This window comes from Cheilinus undulatus, linkage group 23 (genome assembly GCF_018320785.1).
Source record: "Cheilinus undulatus linkage group 23, ASM1832078v1, whole genome shotgun sequence".
Classification (NCBI taxonomy): domain Eukaryota; kingdom Metazoa; phylum Chordata; class Actinopteri; order Labriformes; family Labridae; genus Cheilinus; species Cheilinus undulatus.
Genome location: NC_054887.1, coordinates 26,840,330 through 26,855,467, shown reverse-complemented (window position 1 = coordinate 26,855,467; position 15,138 = coordinate 26,840,330). Strand labels below are relative to the sequence as shown.

General features: G+C 37.7%; 1 protein-coding gene across 4 annotated transcripts in view; it reads right to left on the bottom strand.

Moving 5' to 3' along the window:
• The window catches only part of syt1a (synaptotagmin Ia), a 322,596-nt gene that overhangs the window by 73,005 nt on the left and 234,453 nt on the right, over positions 1 to 15,138 (bottom strand). For all 4 annotated transcript variants that reach the window (XM_041780625.1, XM_041780629.1, XM_041780626.1 and 1 more), the window contains one exon: positions 3,260 to 3,463. In XM_041780625.1, the coding sequence (XP_041636559.1) occupies positions 3,260 to 3,434 (175 nt within the window). In that variant the 5' untranslated portion in view covers positions 3,435 to 3,463. The remainder of the gene's footprint in view (positions 1 to 3,259; positions 3,464 to 15,138) is intronic.

Genomic DNA, 15,138 nt, shown 5'->3' with positions numbered 1-15,138 from the left:
TTTTCTCCCTATGGTAAATAGAAGCTCTTATTTATTTCTTCTACAAGCTGCAGTGTCAAAAAGTTGGAGGCAATAACAAATAGATTACTGTTCATCTTAAGAGATGATGTGAAAAAGCTGTCGACTTGGACTACAAGAGGTAGAAATGGTTATATATTTTAGTGACAACATTCAAATGGAAGCCAAAGGGGGCATCAATCTCAGTGGTCCAATATGGAAATCATACGATTGAATATTATTGATTCTGTGTGTTCCCTCTATGCACCTTTGCATGCCTCTCTTTCTCCATCAAAGAAAATCACTCATTCAAGCCTGCATGGAAGCTAAACCTCAAGAGTTATTTGAATTTAAAGTAGATCTTTTATCTCGGCAAATATGAAACCTGAAATATTAAACCATCTCTGACCCTTTCACTGTTAAAACTCTAGAGTGTAGAGGGTGTGATGAGAATTAATGCTTTTGGAGAAGGATTTATGGCTCAAGAGCTGTTTGCTTAGACAGTTTGTTCCTTTGTTGACTGTTTTTGTTGTGATCAAGATCCTGATCTTAATTGGGAAGAGTTTTGTAGTCTGCAAAAAACATGGCTCTGTGTTTGTTCAAACTGTACAGATTTGAGGAAGTGTGTAGGTCCCTTGATCCATCACAGTCCATGTGCTTCATGCTGCCACATTCTCCAGGTAGGGACATCTGGATTTGGAAGTACTCTATTAGACAGTGTTGGTGATAAAACTGCAGGAGTGGGTTGAGCCGTGTGAAAATAAAGAGACAGTTTTGACTGAATAAGACAGAAAAACAGAAAATCCAACAGCAGATAATAAAGCCAGTCTCACATCATTTAGCAATTTATTGTGTCAAACACATGAATTATTGTTGCCAGATGTTTATTCTCCACTTCAAATGTGATTACTTCTGTCATGAGATAATTCAGTAAGACGTTTCCATCAGAGCTGCACAGAATACTGAAATCTGTTTTTACTGAGAGACCAAATGAAAGAGATGGAAGATAGCATGTGCACCTCAAGTCTTTATCAGAGGTCATGGCCGTCATGGGTGCTTTTTCTGTGCATCACACAGGAAAGTTAACTCATTCACGCTTGAGTCATTACTGAATCACGCTTACACCAAAACTGCGCTGAAAGCAGCGGATGATTTTATCTCTGATGGGTTCATTTTGAAGCAGAGGAAGTGTAATTACAGAGACATCACATGTAGCTGTAAAAACAGCTCTGATGGAAGAGGTTACACCTGAACACAATGTTTTAAAATTTCTGGGTATTTTTTATGTATTCCATGTTCATGAAAGAGGCTTCATTTGAGAGATCAGAAAACAAGAAAAAGAACATGGGTAAGATCCTGTGAGAGAAGAAAGTTGACTTGTCTTTACATTTTTTAATTTATTTATGTTTTTCTTCCCTTGAGAGTTTTCACATGCATGTTTTTGTACAGCTTCACCAAATAATCACAATCAACTGTGACTTTGTCTCTTCTGGACTTGTCTTAAAAATCTTATAAAACATCAACTCTGTGGTGCACAACCAAGTTTTGAACATCCTTTTCATTCAGGACAACTGTAGTAATGGCACTTTAATTTTTAAAATGCTATAGGACAAAAGAAAAAAACTGTATTAAACACAGTAAATATTAATGACTAAGACTTTTTTGCTCAACTTGTTCTTCCGTCTCTTGGGTACCAGCAAGTAAAAGTTAATCATTCTGTGACAAAAAGTCTTCAAAATATTAGTACATTAAGAAAAACAGGCCTTGCACTTCCTTGTACTGGCTCTTATTGTGCCGTTTTGTAAAGCAGTTCCATGTCTGCAGTGACACAGAGGGTAACATAACAGGCTCTCTGTCTCTCTTTCTCTCTATTATGAGTTATTCAGGATGTCTCCACCTGGATCTGCACAGTCATAGATGCGCAGTTTGGCAAAGAATGAAGCAGAAAATGGAACAGCCCAAATAAAGCATTGGAGGATACAAAATGGCAATTAGCATGCAAAGCTAGCAGCAGAAACAACTAAAAATTGATTACAAAATGGATAATAAGGCATTCCATATCAAACATAATGGTGTTGATTTTATCTTTAAATACCCTGGAAAGTCACCCAAGTTCCAGGCTTACAAGAAAAGCCTCTGCAAGGGCCATGAAGGCATGGATAGCGTTATTAGAAAGGCACAGCAACTGGCTTCATTGGGAAGAAGGTGGCTTTGATTTATGATTCAAAAGTTATTTAAGTTTACTTGCCTTTGGCATTGCACAATCATCCAGATTTCACAAACCTTGCCACACAAATGCCATACTTCCTGACATCAGTGTTCATCACCCTGAGTTTTAACAAGTTCTAAGATATAAAAAGAAAGAAAAGAAAAATATATATATGAATATAACATCACAATTACAACTCTTTTGGCAAACGGTTTTTGCGGCATTCTGAAAGGACCTTCAGAGTAGAGAAGAAAAGCCAAGAGAAAATGTAATGTCAAACAAAATAGTGACGGTCTATCCATGCTTCAAATCGTGAGTGGATCTCTTCTACTGTGGACTTTACCCACCTGGGTGATCTTTGATATTTCATTGCAAAGTTTATTGTATTACTCAGATAGCAGAAGGGGTATGGTGTCACTCTGGGTTAAATCAGCAAACTTTGAAAGGAAATTTGGTTAAAATTTTGATAAGATGGAGTGTTGATGGTGTCAATACACAGTCGATGATCTTAATAAATAAACACATTAGTTAAAAGTTGGTGGTTTTTCTTCTTCATTTGAGAGCCTAGGGTTTTGGAACTTTTGGAAGTGGTGGTAGGCATTTTTCTCTTTGTTCTGGGAAATTTTGTTGGCATGATGCTTCATCTTTTAAATATGAAAACAGTTTCAGGTTAATTAATAAATCTAAAATACTCTGACCTGCCTGGACCCAGTGATGACAATATGCTGATGATACTGTATTGTACATTTTTGTCTAATCCAATGACCTAAAAGCACTTCAAACATGGGTGTCACAGAGACATAAATGTATAGAGGGTTAGAAAAGTTTAAAATTGAATGCAGGGAGAACTAAATTGCTGTAGCTGAAGTCCACACATGACAAGATTAACTATGATTGGGGTTTTCAAATGTAGGTAAAGATTATTGGAAATTTTGGAGTGGTTATAGACTCTAACATTGACAAGGTCATAAGAATATATTTTATTGAATGACGAAAGTGGTTAGGGAGGACCTAAAATTGTCATACCATACTCTAGAAAGTTGACAAACTCACATGGGATTTTGTTCAGCTCATTCATGAACTTGTCCTTAAGCTTGGAAAAATTCTCGTCCTTGTCACCACCGCCCGGGCCGGCCACGTTGGTGGTGTTGGAGCCAGCGGAGGAGGAGGAAGCGCTGGTTGGCGCAGGCGCTGCCGCCGCCAGTGCTTCCCTTCGACTCTCACTCATGGTGGCGTTGCTGGGAAGCCCGGCAGATGCTGGAAAAAAAGAGAGAAAGAGGAAACTGAGTGTGTTGTGTCTTTTGTTGCTGCTGTGACAGATGCGTGTCAGAGGCAGCAGCACGCTCGCCTCATCAGATGACTGAACCGACACGGAGCGTGCGAGCAGCTGCTGGCTCACTCTGGGTAAACATCAGCTGGGGTCCACGATGAATCGGCCAGCACGCTGAATCAAGAACAAAGCCACTCAGTCAGTGCTTAAACTCCAGATTAGCATCACAGAGCTCAGATAAAATGATTATTTATGACTCTCATGCAGCTCAGGCAGTAAATTTCAGCTCTGCTACTGGATTAATTTACATAAAATGCTTTTAAAAGTCAGCCCAAAGCACAGTAAGTAATGCTCAGGATGGTTACTTATACACTATCTTATCACACTGTGGTCTCTGTACACAACAGGTGTGTTTACTTTGCATTCAGGTCTATTGTGGGAAAAGGAAGAGGAAAGCAATGTATCACGTGTGGTAGCATGTGCTCTGTGAGTTTGTTTGAAATGAATGTTTGGATACACTCATCTCCACATGTGTGCAGCTGTATGCTATAAGAACAGGTATACGGCCACACCTGTTAATCAATGAATTCAATGCAGTCAGACTCATTACCACAGGTGTATAAAATCAAGCACCTAGCAATGCATTTGTGATGTATTTAATCTGAATAAGAACCACTCTTTTTTGTTGCCTAAGTACAACAAAAAAATTGATTTTTGAAAAGTAAACCCCTCTTCTTAAAACAAAACTACCTTTGTATTTGGAATGTTAACAATGTAGATGTGCTCATTAACTAAACCATCTGGACAGTAATGTCAGACATCATAACTAAGCTAGGATATGCACATCTTCAGGATGCCAGAAAATAAAGTAGAAGCAATTGAAACAACATTAAGGGAAAAACAAAGGCAAAAATTGGCAAAGTGGGATAAAACTGGCAAAATTGGCCAAATAAGTGGTGAATAGTGGTTAAAAAGAGGGAAATATGGGTGAAAGTTGGCAAAAAAAAGGTTGATACAAACAGTAAATGTGGTTGCCATAAAGCAACTAGAAAAGCACTCAGAGAGCAGAGACCTCCACCATCAGCCCTATCTCCCAATAGCGAAGAATCCTTTAAAAACATTCCTGGATCCAGACGGTGATCCGGATCACTCCCAAATCTAATTCGCTGATTACTCCCTCCCCGGTGGCGTGATGACAAGGTGAGGCCAAGCATTTGCTTTGCTACATGTGGAAGTCATGGCAGAGGGTGAATATTCCTCTATTCCTCCCAGCATTGTGAGTATTCTTGCTACAATGGGCTGCCTTTCCCTTTGTTACGCTCCGACTCGTCTCCTTGACTGGGTGTGTGTCTTTCAAACTCTATAAACTCCAAAACTTTGAATAAGTTACTCATGTCTGTCATCTCCTGGTGTAAAGTGGTAACAGCGCAGACCTCTGCCATTAGCCCTATCTCCCAATGGTACAGAATCCTTTAAAAAATTCCTGGATCCAGACGGTGATCCGGATCAGTCCCAAAACCTAATCAGTTCTTCCTTATGCCATTTCTGACATTTCCCGAAAATTTCATGAAAATCCATCCATGACTTTTTGAGTTATGTTGCTAACAAAGGAACAAACAAACGAACAAACCCACCCAATCACATAACCTCTTTGGCGGAGGTAATAATGGGTGTAAAATGGTGACAAGTGGTTAAAAAGTGGCAAAGATGGATAGAAGTTGGCAAAAAAAGGCAATACAAACAGTAAATGTGGTTGACATCAGGCTATTATAACTATTACTACAAAAAGTGACACAAAAACTGACTTGGTTGTTCTTTTTGTCCTCTTAGTATCATGACATATAACTGCTGGGCTGAGTTGCAGCTTTCTGACAACGCTGCTGCAAACAGAAAGTATTTATTGTCCTAACACTCAGCGCAGGTTGTAATTTGTCACCATAGCAATCAGCGAGGTAAACGGCTGCTATAACTGGAGAGTTTCAGTGAAGGTTGATGGTCTAATTCTCCTTCTTTGCTGTAGCATGGTGCTCATTAAACTCCTATTTTCCCCCCATTGAAAGTGTTGTTTCATAAAGGGCAGTGCAGTGGTGCAAACAGAAACACTTGAAAAGGTTTGTGTGTAATTGAAAAATCCAAACGTAACCCTCCAAGCGGCCTCCAATAAAATCTGCTGCCCACCTCAAAGAGCTAGAGAAAAATCTTGTGGCAATTTGTCCCAATATAAGCTTTGAAAACATGAAGGAGGAAAAAGCTTCACAGAGCTGAAATCCAATTCATGTTTCTTTCAATGTATAAAATTGGTTATGAAAAAGTAGCAAGGCAATTTAGTCTGAATTACAGCACAGATATAAAGTGTCTTTTCAATATTCTGCCTCTCAGATACAGTTTAAATGTATCAGGACTTTTGCAGAGGGCATGAAGTTGATGCAGCACAAAAACACTGGCTTCATACAGTTTCTAAATGAATCAAATAAATTCAGTGTGATGTACTGGCCACCTTCAACTGAACATTTGTGCAGCAACCTTGCCCCTTGTGAACTTGCAAACATATTTCTGACTGTGGCTCTTCAGCGAGCAAGGGCAATTTCAACTCCCTGTACTCTCTCAGTATTTTTATGTGACTTTATAATTAAGTCCAGCAACTTTTCATCCTCTGTATAAAACTAAGGCCTTGATTCACAAAAGGACTGCATGGACTTTTGGGCTCAACAAACCTGTAAAAATGAGTCAGAAAGACACAATCAAACTCACAAAACACATGCAAATTGGGTAATGCACCCTACACCAGCATAGCAGATGATGTTTGCCACATTTAAATGGGCTATCATGTAGTTATTTATTAAAAGAATAGACCCCTTCTAATAAAAATAAGCTTCACTGCTTAAAGCATCTTATTCCCAAACATAGGCAGTAACAACCATGTGCAGTGTAGCAACAATGATATTATAAAAGTTGGTCATAACTGTGCTTTAGCATCTGATAGGTTATTTCTGATTGGATGTGTGGATGCTGCGCCTCAGCTGCATCACGCCTTGATTTTTATTTCGGAGTGCATGTTATCAAGTCAAGGCTTTTAAACTGCCAGCATTAGTGCCACACCTCCAATACTTGATACACATCTTCATCAAGAATCTAAAAAATAGAAAGCTTGTCTTTTTTGACGTGAGCTGAGTGCATCTCTCAGCCAAAATAGACAGTAAAATGGTTAATGGAGAGGCACATTTGCTTTGTTTTTATGCGCCTGATATGCGTGACATGCATCTTGCACCAAGAATCTAGAAAATAAAAGCTTGACTATTTTTGACGCCAAAATAGCCACATGGTAAAAATATTTCACAGGGAAGATAAACACAGTACAATCATGTTTCTAGTTTGTGCCTTTCAAAGTAAAAGCCTGGTTTAGCATTTCTTTGGGAAAACCCACAGAATTATGACATTTTCCCAGCTCAGTTATACAGCAAATCAAGCCACTTGTGGGGGATTTATCACAAACACCTATGAAAGCCATGAAAGTCCAATCTGGAGAGGACATGTGCAGCAGCCATCATGCACCAAACATGCAGCCTGTCTGAAACAACTTTCAATTAATCAAGAAGACAATTTGCCTGTTAGAAGTTATCTGAAAAAGCCAACTTTGACATTGCCGTAACGAGGGGTTGAATCAGTATGCAGCTGTTAGAGGCTCAGTATTTCATCCTCATGTGTAGAGACAGTCTGCGGCCACACTGAGGATGCAAGGTCTGCTTTGCAGTTGGCCTTGCTTGCTCTATTCAGGAAGAGCACTTTGTTTTGCATGGTAAAGCTCCATCATTTTTCAAGTCAGGCATCAAATTAAACTGTGCAGACTGCCGCCCTTTCCATTAAGCAAACTGAATTAGCAGGGCAACTTTATAGACACCTGAATATCATTAGAACCATAATCTTTGTGGATTAGATCTTGAGATGAAGCAGACAGAAGGAGTAAATGATGCACAAATGTTGTGGAGCGATTGGCGGCTGCAATCCATTCTTAGTGAATCAGAGTTACCACCTCTGCAATTGAGGGAAATAATGCCATCCACAACCACAGTCTGTGAGTTGTTATAGTTAAAGTACATTTGTCTGTGCTGAATGGACTCCCCTGATGCAAACATCACATTGTAATGAAGAAAGTTCTAGCATTTTTCAAATAGAAACGAAAGGTGAGAAAGCCTCCAAATCTACTTAGAGAATGTGGGTAATAGACAAGAAAGGAAAGAGAAAGTAAAAAGGGTTGTTTTTAGTACATGTGCATTGGCAAACAGTAAATAACCTGACATTTATTTTAACCTATGGTGTTTTAAAATACAGTAGTTCTTCTACATTCATACTGCCATTTCCTCCAATATAAGCCATGTATATGCCTCAAAGAGCAGACAGTTCACTACTTCACTCACTACCTCTAATTCAGCATGACAGCGACTGTTTGATCTGTACATCAAAAAACATGCTGCTTTGAAAGTATAATGACTAAGAAAAAGTCATTTTAGCTATCAGGGACATCAAACGGAGAGTGATGATGGTCCATAAATGTATGGGGCCAGAGATACCCGATGCAGAAGTTGTCAGCAGAACAGCCCAATATTTAATTGAATGAAACAAAGGCCCATGTTTCAACATTGATATCAATTTTCACGCCTTTTTGTGGAAGCGATGAAAATTAACGCTGACAAAACTTTTCATATCAGGACATTTAATAATGTACCATTAAACTGTGATTATGAAAGCTTGGATCAATAATACTTTTCACAAAAGATGAGGAAAAGTAGGGTCACAACTTTTAAGTACATTTAAACAAACTGAAGGTTGACAACACACTCCAATGGCTTGTTAAGTATTTTTCTTCATTTTTAAAGAGTAAAATTCCATCCAAAATGTTCCATGGATTTGCATGACCCAGCAACAGACATGGGCCTAATTTTACAAATACTTAACTCCAGAAACACCTAGCACAAGGCATGTCTGGAGGATAAGAAGGCTCACAAGCTAGCAACTACCTGATGTGCAGTATGTAAACTATAAACATGATAACAGTGCACTTAAGAAGGTTACTATAATGTTAATTCTGGTGGTCAGAACAACTGAACAATATGTAGTCCATTTCTTCAACATTTTTTGAGTCTGGAGGGTCCAGTCACTGGTTAATCAGTATCCTGGCTACCATCCTACCAGCTCTTAACATCATGACAACCTGAGTGATGGTGCAAGAAGGAGCCTAGTGAGAGAGGCCACCAAGACACCTCTGACTACTCTGAAGGAGTTACAAGCTTCAGCTGAAATGAAAGAGACTCTGCATACAACAACTGTTGCCTGAGTTCTTCACTAGTCAAAGCTTTACGGGAGAGTGGCAAAGAGAAAGCCACTATTGAAGAAAACTGATTAAATCTGGACCAGAATTCCTCAAAAGGCCTATGTGGGATGGTTAAGTGGAAGGAAGTTCTTTGGTCCAGACAAGATGCTATGTTTGTGTGTATGTTTCCCTACTGTGAAGCACAGTGGTGGCAGCATCATGCTGTGGGGATGCTTCCAGCCCTGGAAGGCTTGTAAAGGTCAAGGGAAAAATGAATGAGCAAAATATAGGGAAAGAGACGATTCATCTTCCATCAAGACAATGATGGACTTGAAAACCCTGATACCTGACAGAATTGGAGCAGTTTTTCAAAGAAGAATGGAATCAAATTGGAGTGTCCAGATGTGCAAGACCTATCCACTCAGACTCTGTGCTGTGACTGCAGCCAAAGGTGCCTCTACTAAATACTGGCGTGAAGTGGGTGAATATTTATGCAGACACTTATTTTAAATTATATGGCCCATGATTCATTTATGAAATCAATTAAAGGGTAAAGCATAGTTGCATTCGACTTGTTTGTGGTAAAGCACTTTGAACTGCTGCACGTCTATAAATAAAGTCGCTTTGCTTTGCCCTGTAGATAAAAGTTTTTGAAGCAGAGGCAGCAGAAAACTTCAAACCAAGGGTGCTGGTATTTAAACTTGCAGTTTTATTTTATCCAGAGGGCTACATGATATAATAAACCATACAGAATGAAAGCATGCGGGGGCTGCATGAGAACTGCTTCAAAGTAGCTTGACCAGTTCTAATATTAAGAGATGCTTGATATTGTGTTTTAATTTGACTGAAATCTCAGCTCCAGTCTACCAAAAAATTCTGTGTGATTACTCTGGACTCTTTGGATGCTTTTACACCAAATGCTGATTCACCTCTGAGGAGAGAATTAGAAGCTGCTGCTGATGTTCTGCCACCGTGCTAACAGCAAGCATTGTTGGAGTAATGGCCAATTAAACCGGCCAACAGCGACAGACCACAAGGTGGGATAATTAACATCCGAGCAACCAGGAAAGAGCAGGTTGAAATGAGCGTCAGAAAGGAGCTGAATAACCTCTAGTCTTACACAGAAGGTAATGCTTGTGTGATAAACAGGTGCTTGAAAAGTTCTTAAGAATAAAAACAGCGGAAGAACACCTACACTCAGCCAGGTTCTCCAATTAAAAACAACTGGTGGTGTTTGCTGAAAAGACAAAGGAAGGATCATTTTTTGGAACTGCAGGTCTGCTACAGGTTTCTTTACAAAAATGAGATAAAAGAGAGGTGTCATAAGTTCCAAAAGTAAAAGAAAGAAAATGTGAAATTTGTGATGATGAGGACTTAAAGAGTGAAAAAAGTTCTCCTTCCAAGAGGAACAGCTTTAATTGGAACAGCTTACAGTCATTAGTTTGATGCTCACCATGCCGCCTTTTATCATGGGTGTTAATGGGACTTCTGGGGCTTTTGCTACCAGCCTCAAGTAATGGAAGGTCATTTCTACCACTTGGAAAAAAATAGAAAATTGCCCCCTTTTCATTCTAATTTTGAATTCGGACACTGCTTTGGCAATGCAAACTGATGTTTTCCATGCAAGTAAAGCTTCTTACAAGAAAAGCAATCGAAATGGTAATTAAATATAAATGTCAAAATGAAGGGACAAAAAAATTGTATTATTTGTCTTGTGATTATAACTATTGACCTCATAATGCTGACTGTATCTAATGATTGTTTTTCAATATCAAAAACACTGCTTTTCATTATAATATCTTTTTTTATCCCATAATTCTGACTTTTTTGTCTCACAGTTTTAACACTTAATTCTTAAAAATATGACCATTTTATCATTTTTACTCTCATCCTGTTTTTTTGTGATTAACTATGTCAAAATTTTGTTTTTCACTTCATAATTTTGAGTTTTATTGCATAATAATGACTTTTTAGATCATTGTTTTCACTTTTTATCTTTTCATTAAAAAATTTATCTCCTGATTATGACTTTACAACTTTACTTTTCAGAATTTTGGCTTTTAACTCATAACTATAACCTTTAAACTTTACTTTCAAAATTGTAATTATTATTAATTTCATAATCTTATTTTATTTCATTACAATTTAGTTTTATTAGTTTCAAATTTCATAGCAAAATATGATTCTTTTTATGAATAAACAAGAAAAAACTCCAAGGCAAAATGCATTGAAGAGTGTTTTTAGGTCTATGCATGACCTTGTTGTGAAAATAAAGGCATTTTAATGCTTGAAGAGAGTGCCTTGGGAGTTTTTTCTTGTTCATTCAAAGACTCCCTGAATCCTTTTTACAAAGGATACCTCAAACAAACCTTTTACTGAGTTTAAGAAGCACTCTTTCCTATAGTTTTTTTTAATTTTTTTTGTTCTTTTTACTTTTACCACATAACTATACCTTACTATTTCAAAATGCTGAAATTGTATGTCATTGTAACAACTTTTTCAATCATAATTTTTACTTTTTATGTTACATTCACAATTTTTCATCATATGATCATGACTTACTTTTTAATAATTTGGAGCCAGCTGTATCATAATTGATACACATTCTTGTGCGACCTCTATCTAATCAACATGATCAATTAATGAATGTAAAACCCTTTTGAAAACAATCTGATCAATGATAAAAATGTCCTCCAGTGGATAAAAACTGAAAGATAAACAAAATGCAGCAAATGTGATATGAAAAAAAGCTCATTTTTATGGCTATTTGTCTTTTTTTTTTAAATTACAGTAGAAGGTTAAATCAACATCTCAGCTCCAAAAAATATATATAATTTTCTGGCTGTTATTTGAGGTATCATACCCTAAAGGGTTCACTCAGAATTGATTGACTGTGTCGAAATTTATACTTTTTATCTCATAATTATGACATTAAAATCATAAAATATGACGTTTTAGATCTATTTTGACGTTTTATCTCATGATAATGATCTTTGATCTCATGACAATTCATTGTCTCAATTATGACTTTTCAGAATGACTTTTTATCTCATATTTATGACAGTATCTCAGAATGACGACTTCAAGTATTTTTTTTAACAACTTATATTTTATTTTTTAAGAGGGGGAAATGGGCTCCCAGACTCCCACACTTAAGTAACCACACTTTTTCACTCTCCCACTGGTTTCAGTTCTCAGCACTTGATATTTCTACTTGAATACTACACGACAATACATCATACTACAGTACCCAACTACTTGACTATGTTTTCTCTTATAATGTTATTTCCCCATAGTTCTTTTTATTTAAAACATTTTGTTTCTTTGCTTTCATTTGGTACCACCTGGTTTCTCTTAAAATTCTGTGATTACATCAGATGTAACTCCTATGATCTGTGTCTTTAACTCCGAGGTGATATTCGATCTGAAACCCTCACTAAGGATACTTGATAATAACTGAAAATAAGCAAAAATGTGGTGGAAACTTCTTTAAAGCCTTTCATTAGCTTTTTGATAACGTACCTTCATAAAACCTTCTGGTTCAGACTGAACCTTGTAAACAAAAAAAAAAAAAAGTCTGTTAGCATGTGGCAGTTTCAGTGACTTCATGTTTGCCAGCTGCTGTCAGGTGACATACTGTGAAAGCATGATATCACCACACTCTCCAGCTGTAATTTTAACACTTAGCTAACACTTATTAAACGACATCTTCTTCTGCCACCATGTTGTATTTTTAGGACACTGCTGCCAAAGAGTGAAAACTAGAGAAGCTAGATTATGAAAAATAAACTTATAAGAGGATCGAAAGAACATGACTCATAGAAGATGATTTAACTCAAGGTAAAAAGCAGCAATGAACCTTCCTTTGCAGCGAACAAAGCAGCCATTGGTTGCCTCGGCCCTCTCAACCTCCCCCTTTGTTGCGCGGTCGCCTACGCGTGTCCGTGTTCGCTCAGCCTCCCTTTGAAATGCTGCAAGGTTAGTGTGGGGGCCGGGCCATTGAGAAGCAGGCAGAGCAGTGACAGAGATACTTCAACACGGGCAAGGACTTTCAGGGAGCACAATGACGCTCCGCAGAGTGCATGTGGGAAGCTTCTTGTGCTGAAAAAGAATTGATCATGCACTTAGGGTGGGGGGCACATTGGCTTTCATTCGCTATTCAGAAATAAGCTGATGCAAGGGGAAGGAGTGCAAACATAATGGGCTCCCATGCTTATAAAACAATGTGTTTCATGTAGGAAGAAACATTTTGTAAAGACAATAGTTACCCTGAAGAATTCAGAGTGGGTGAACATTTGGATGCAAATGGCACCATTTCAGAGACCTTTCAAAAATGTTCAGAATGAGACGCGCTTCTTAATGGAATAAAACCTCAATATCACATAATCTTCCTCAGGGATGAGTAAGGCTAATGTTTCTTATCTCTGTACAAAATGTCAAACAAAAAGCGAGTGTTGTGAGCGTGGAAGACCACCCCTGGAGTCTGTTATGCCCTCTCCATCAGGCCTCACTTCAGCAGCAGAAAATGAAACATTAAATCAGCTCACATTTGCACCTTAATGACTACTTGTCCCTTCTCACTAAGATGACAGCTTCTACATTAGCCTCACCGTCTGTGGAGCTGTGCAGCAGGTGGTCCACTTGAAGAGCTGGTTTTATTAAGAGTGGATAAACCTCACTTATCTTTACGGAAATCTAAGAGCAGCGTTAACCTCTTTCACTTTCCAATGGATGTCAACAGTATGTAATGGTGCTGTATATTTATATCCGTTATATCTACTGCAAGGGTGTTAAAGTCTGCCCATTTAATATAGTAACCATCATAGCAGGCAGCTTCAAATAACATTGATTTTGTTCAGAATGACTGCTTTTCGCTTAACTGTTGCACTGCAACTTAACTCCAATGATAAGTGTCATATTAAATCATTCCGTCCTGGGACCCAGTCCCAAAAAATTGTCAGGAAGATTGACTTCAAGTGAATAAATGACAACTGGATTAAATCTTTTGAAATTTAAGGATAAGTTTCTGAGAAGAAGAAACAGATTTTCTTCAAAAAGGAAGATGAGATATCCTAATGTCTCCATATTTATTATGACCAAGGATGTTCTCACCATAGCAACAAAAAAGAAGTTCGAGGCATCAAAATTAGAGAACTTCTTACTTTAAATGAAACAGTAAAACGTCTCTAAAAGTCCTACATCCACAAATACTTTGGCAGCTTTTCAGTGGCAAAACACTTTCAGTGAATTTGTGTTATTCAAACAGGTTTCTGGTAGAGATGCACAGTGTTACTGACATGACGCTGGTATTGGCAAAAATTCAAAACTCTACATTCCTAGTTACTGGTGATTTACTGAGAAGGGTCTGGTTGCAGACCGTACATTTCTGACAGCCGCTCTCACAGACTGTTCATCTGAGACACTGTATATTTCAGAGAGGAAGTGCCATAATTTACCAGTATGACATACAGTATTTCCAGTGTTAGATACAATAAAAGAAAAAAAACAAAACAAAACAAAAAAACAACATTTTTCTTAAAGTATGGCAGTTACATTCATGACATAACTTCACTGAAAACATTACAGACAAAGAAAGATTACATAAATAAAACAGAGAAAAAGACATCTAAACTGGAATTAAATTATGTATAAACCTGTTTTAGGTGGCTTGCTTTAGCTTTGTTAGCTTTAGCTAAAGCTAACACAGCTATGCCAACTACATTAATAAAATTACTACATAAGCAATCATAGCTAAGTTAGCCTAAACAATGCGAGTTTAGTAAACATAGCTAATGCTAACATAGCTACTTGGATCACGTACCTACATGGCTAACATTACTGCTTTGTGAACTTAGCGTTTGCTACATTAGTGACATAGCTCTGTCATCTATAGCTAAGTTAGCTTCAGCAAATGTAGCTAATGCTTGCTAAGCTACGCAGATAACAGATACGTTGACATAGCTGCTTTGTGCGCTTAGCTTTAGCTGTGCTAGCTATGTAGCACTGTAAGCTACATAGCTTACTCAGCTAATGGAGCTAAATAAGCTATGCTTGCTGTGTTAGAATGCTTTTATAGAGGACAAGCATTTTTCCTGTAAGCAGACTGTTTAGTCTGTTTTATCAAGCATTCTGTAATCAGGTTTAGGAGGTCAGGTTTTTTACTTTTATTTGTCTCATACCCACTGCTTTCATGCAATATGTTATGAAGCTTCAATACTTTTGGATGCTATCAATCGTGAAATGATTGATAATAATATAATAACAGAGACTGAATCATTCTAAAACATGTGGTTCTGAAAAGTATCAGATATGAAAAACCAATGCGATTCAGCCTTATCAGTGCTCTGCAACTTG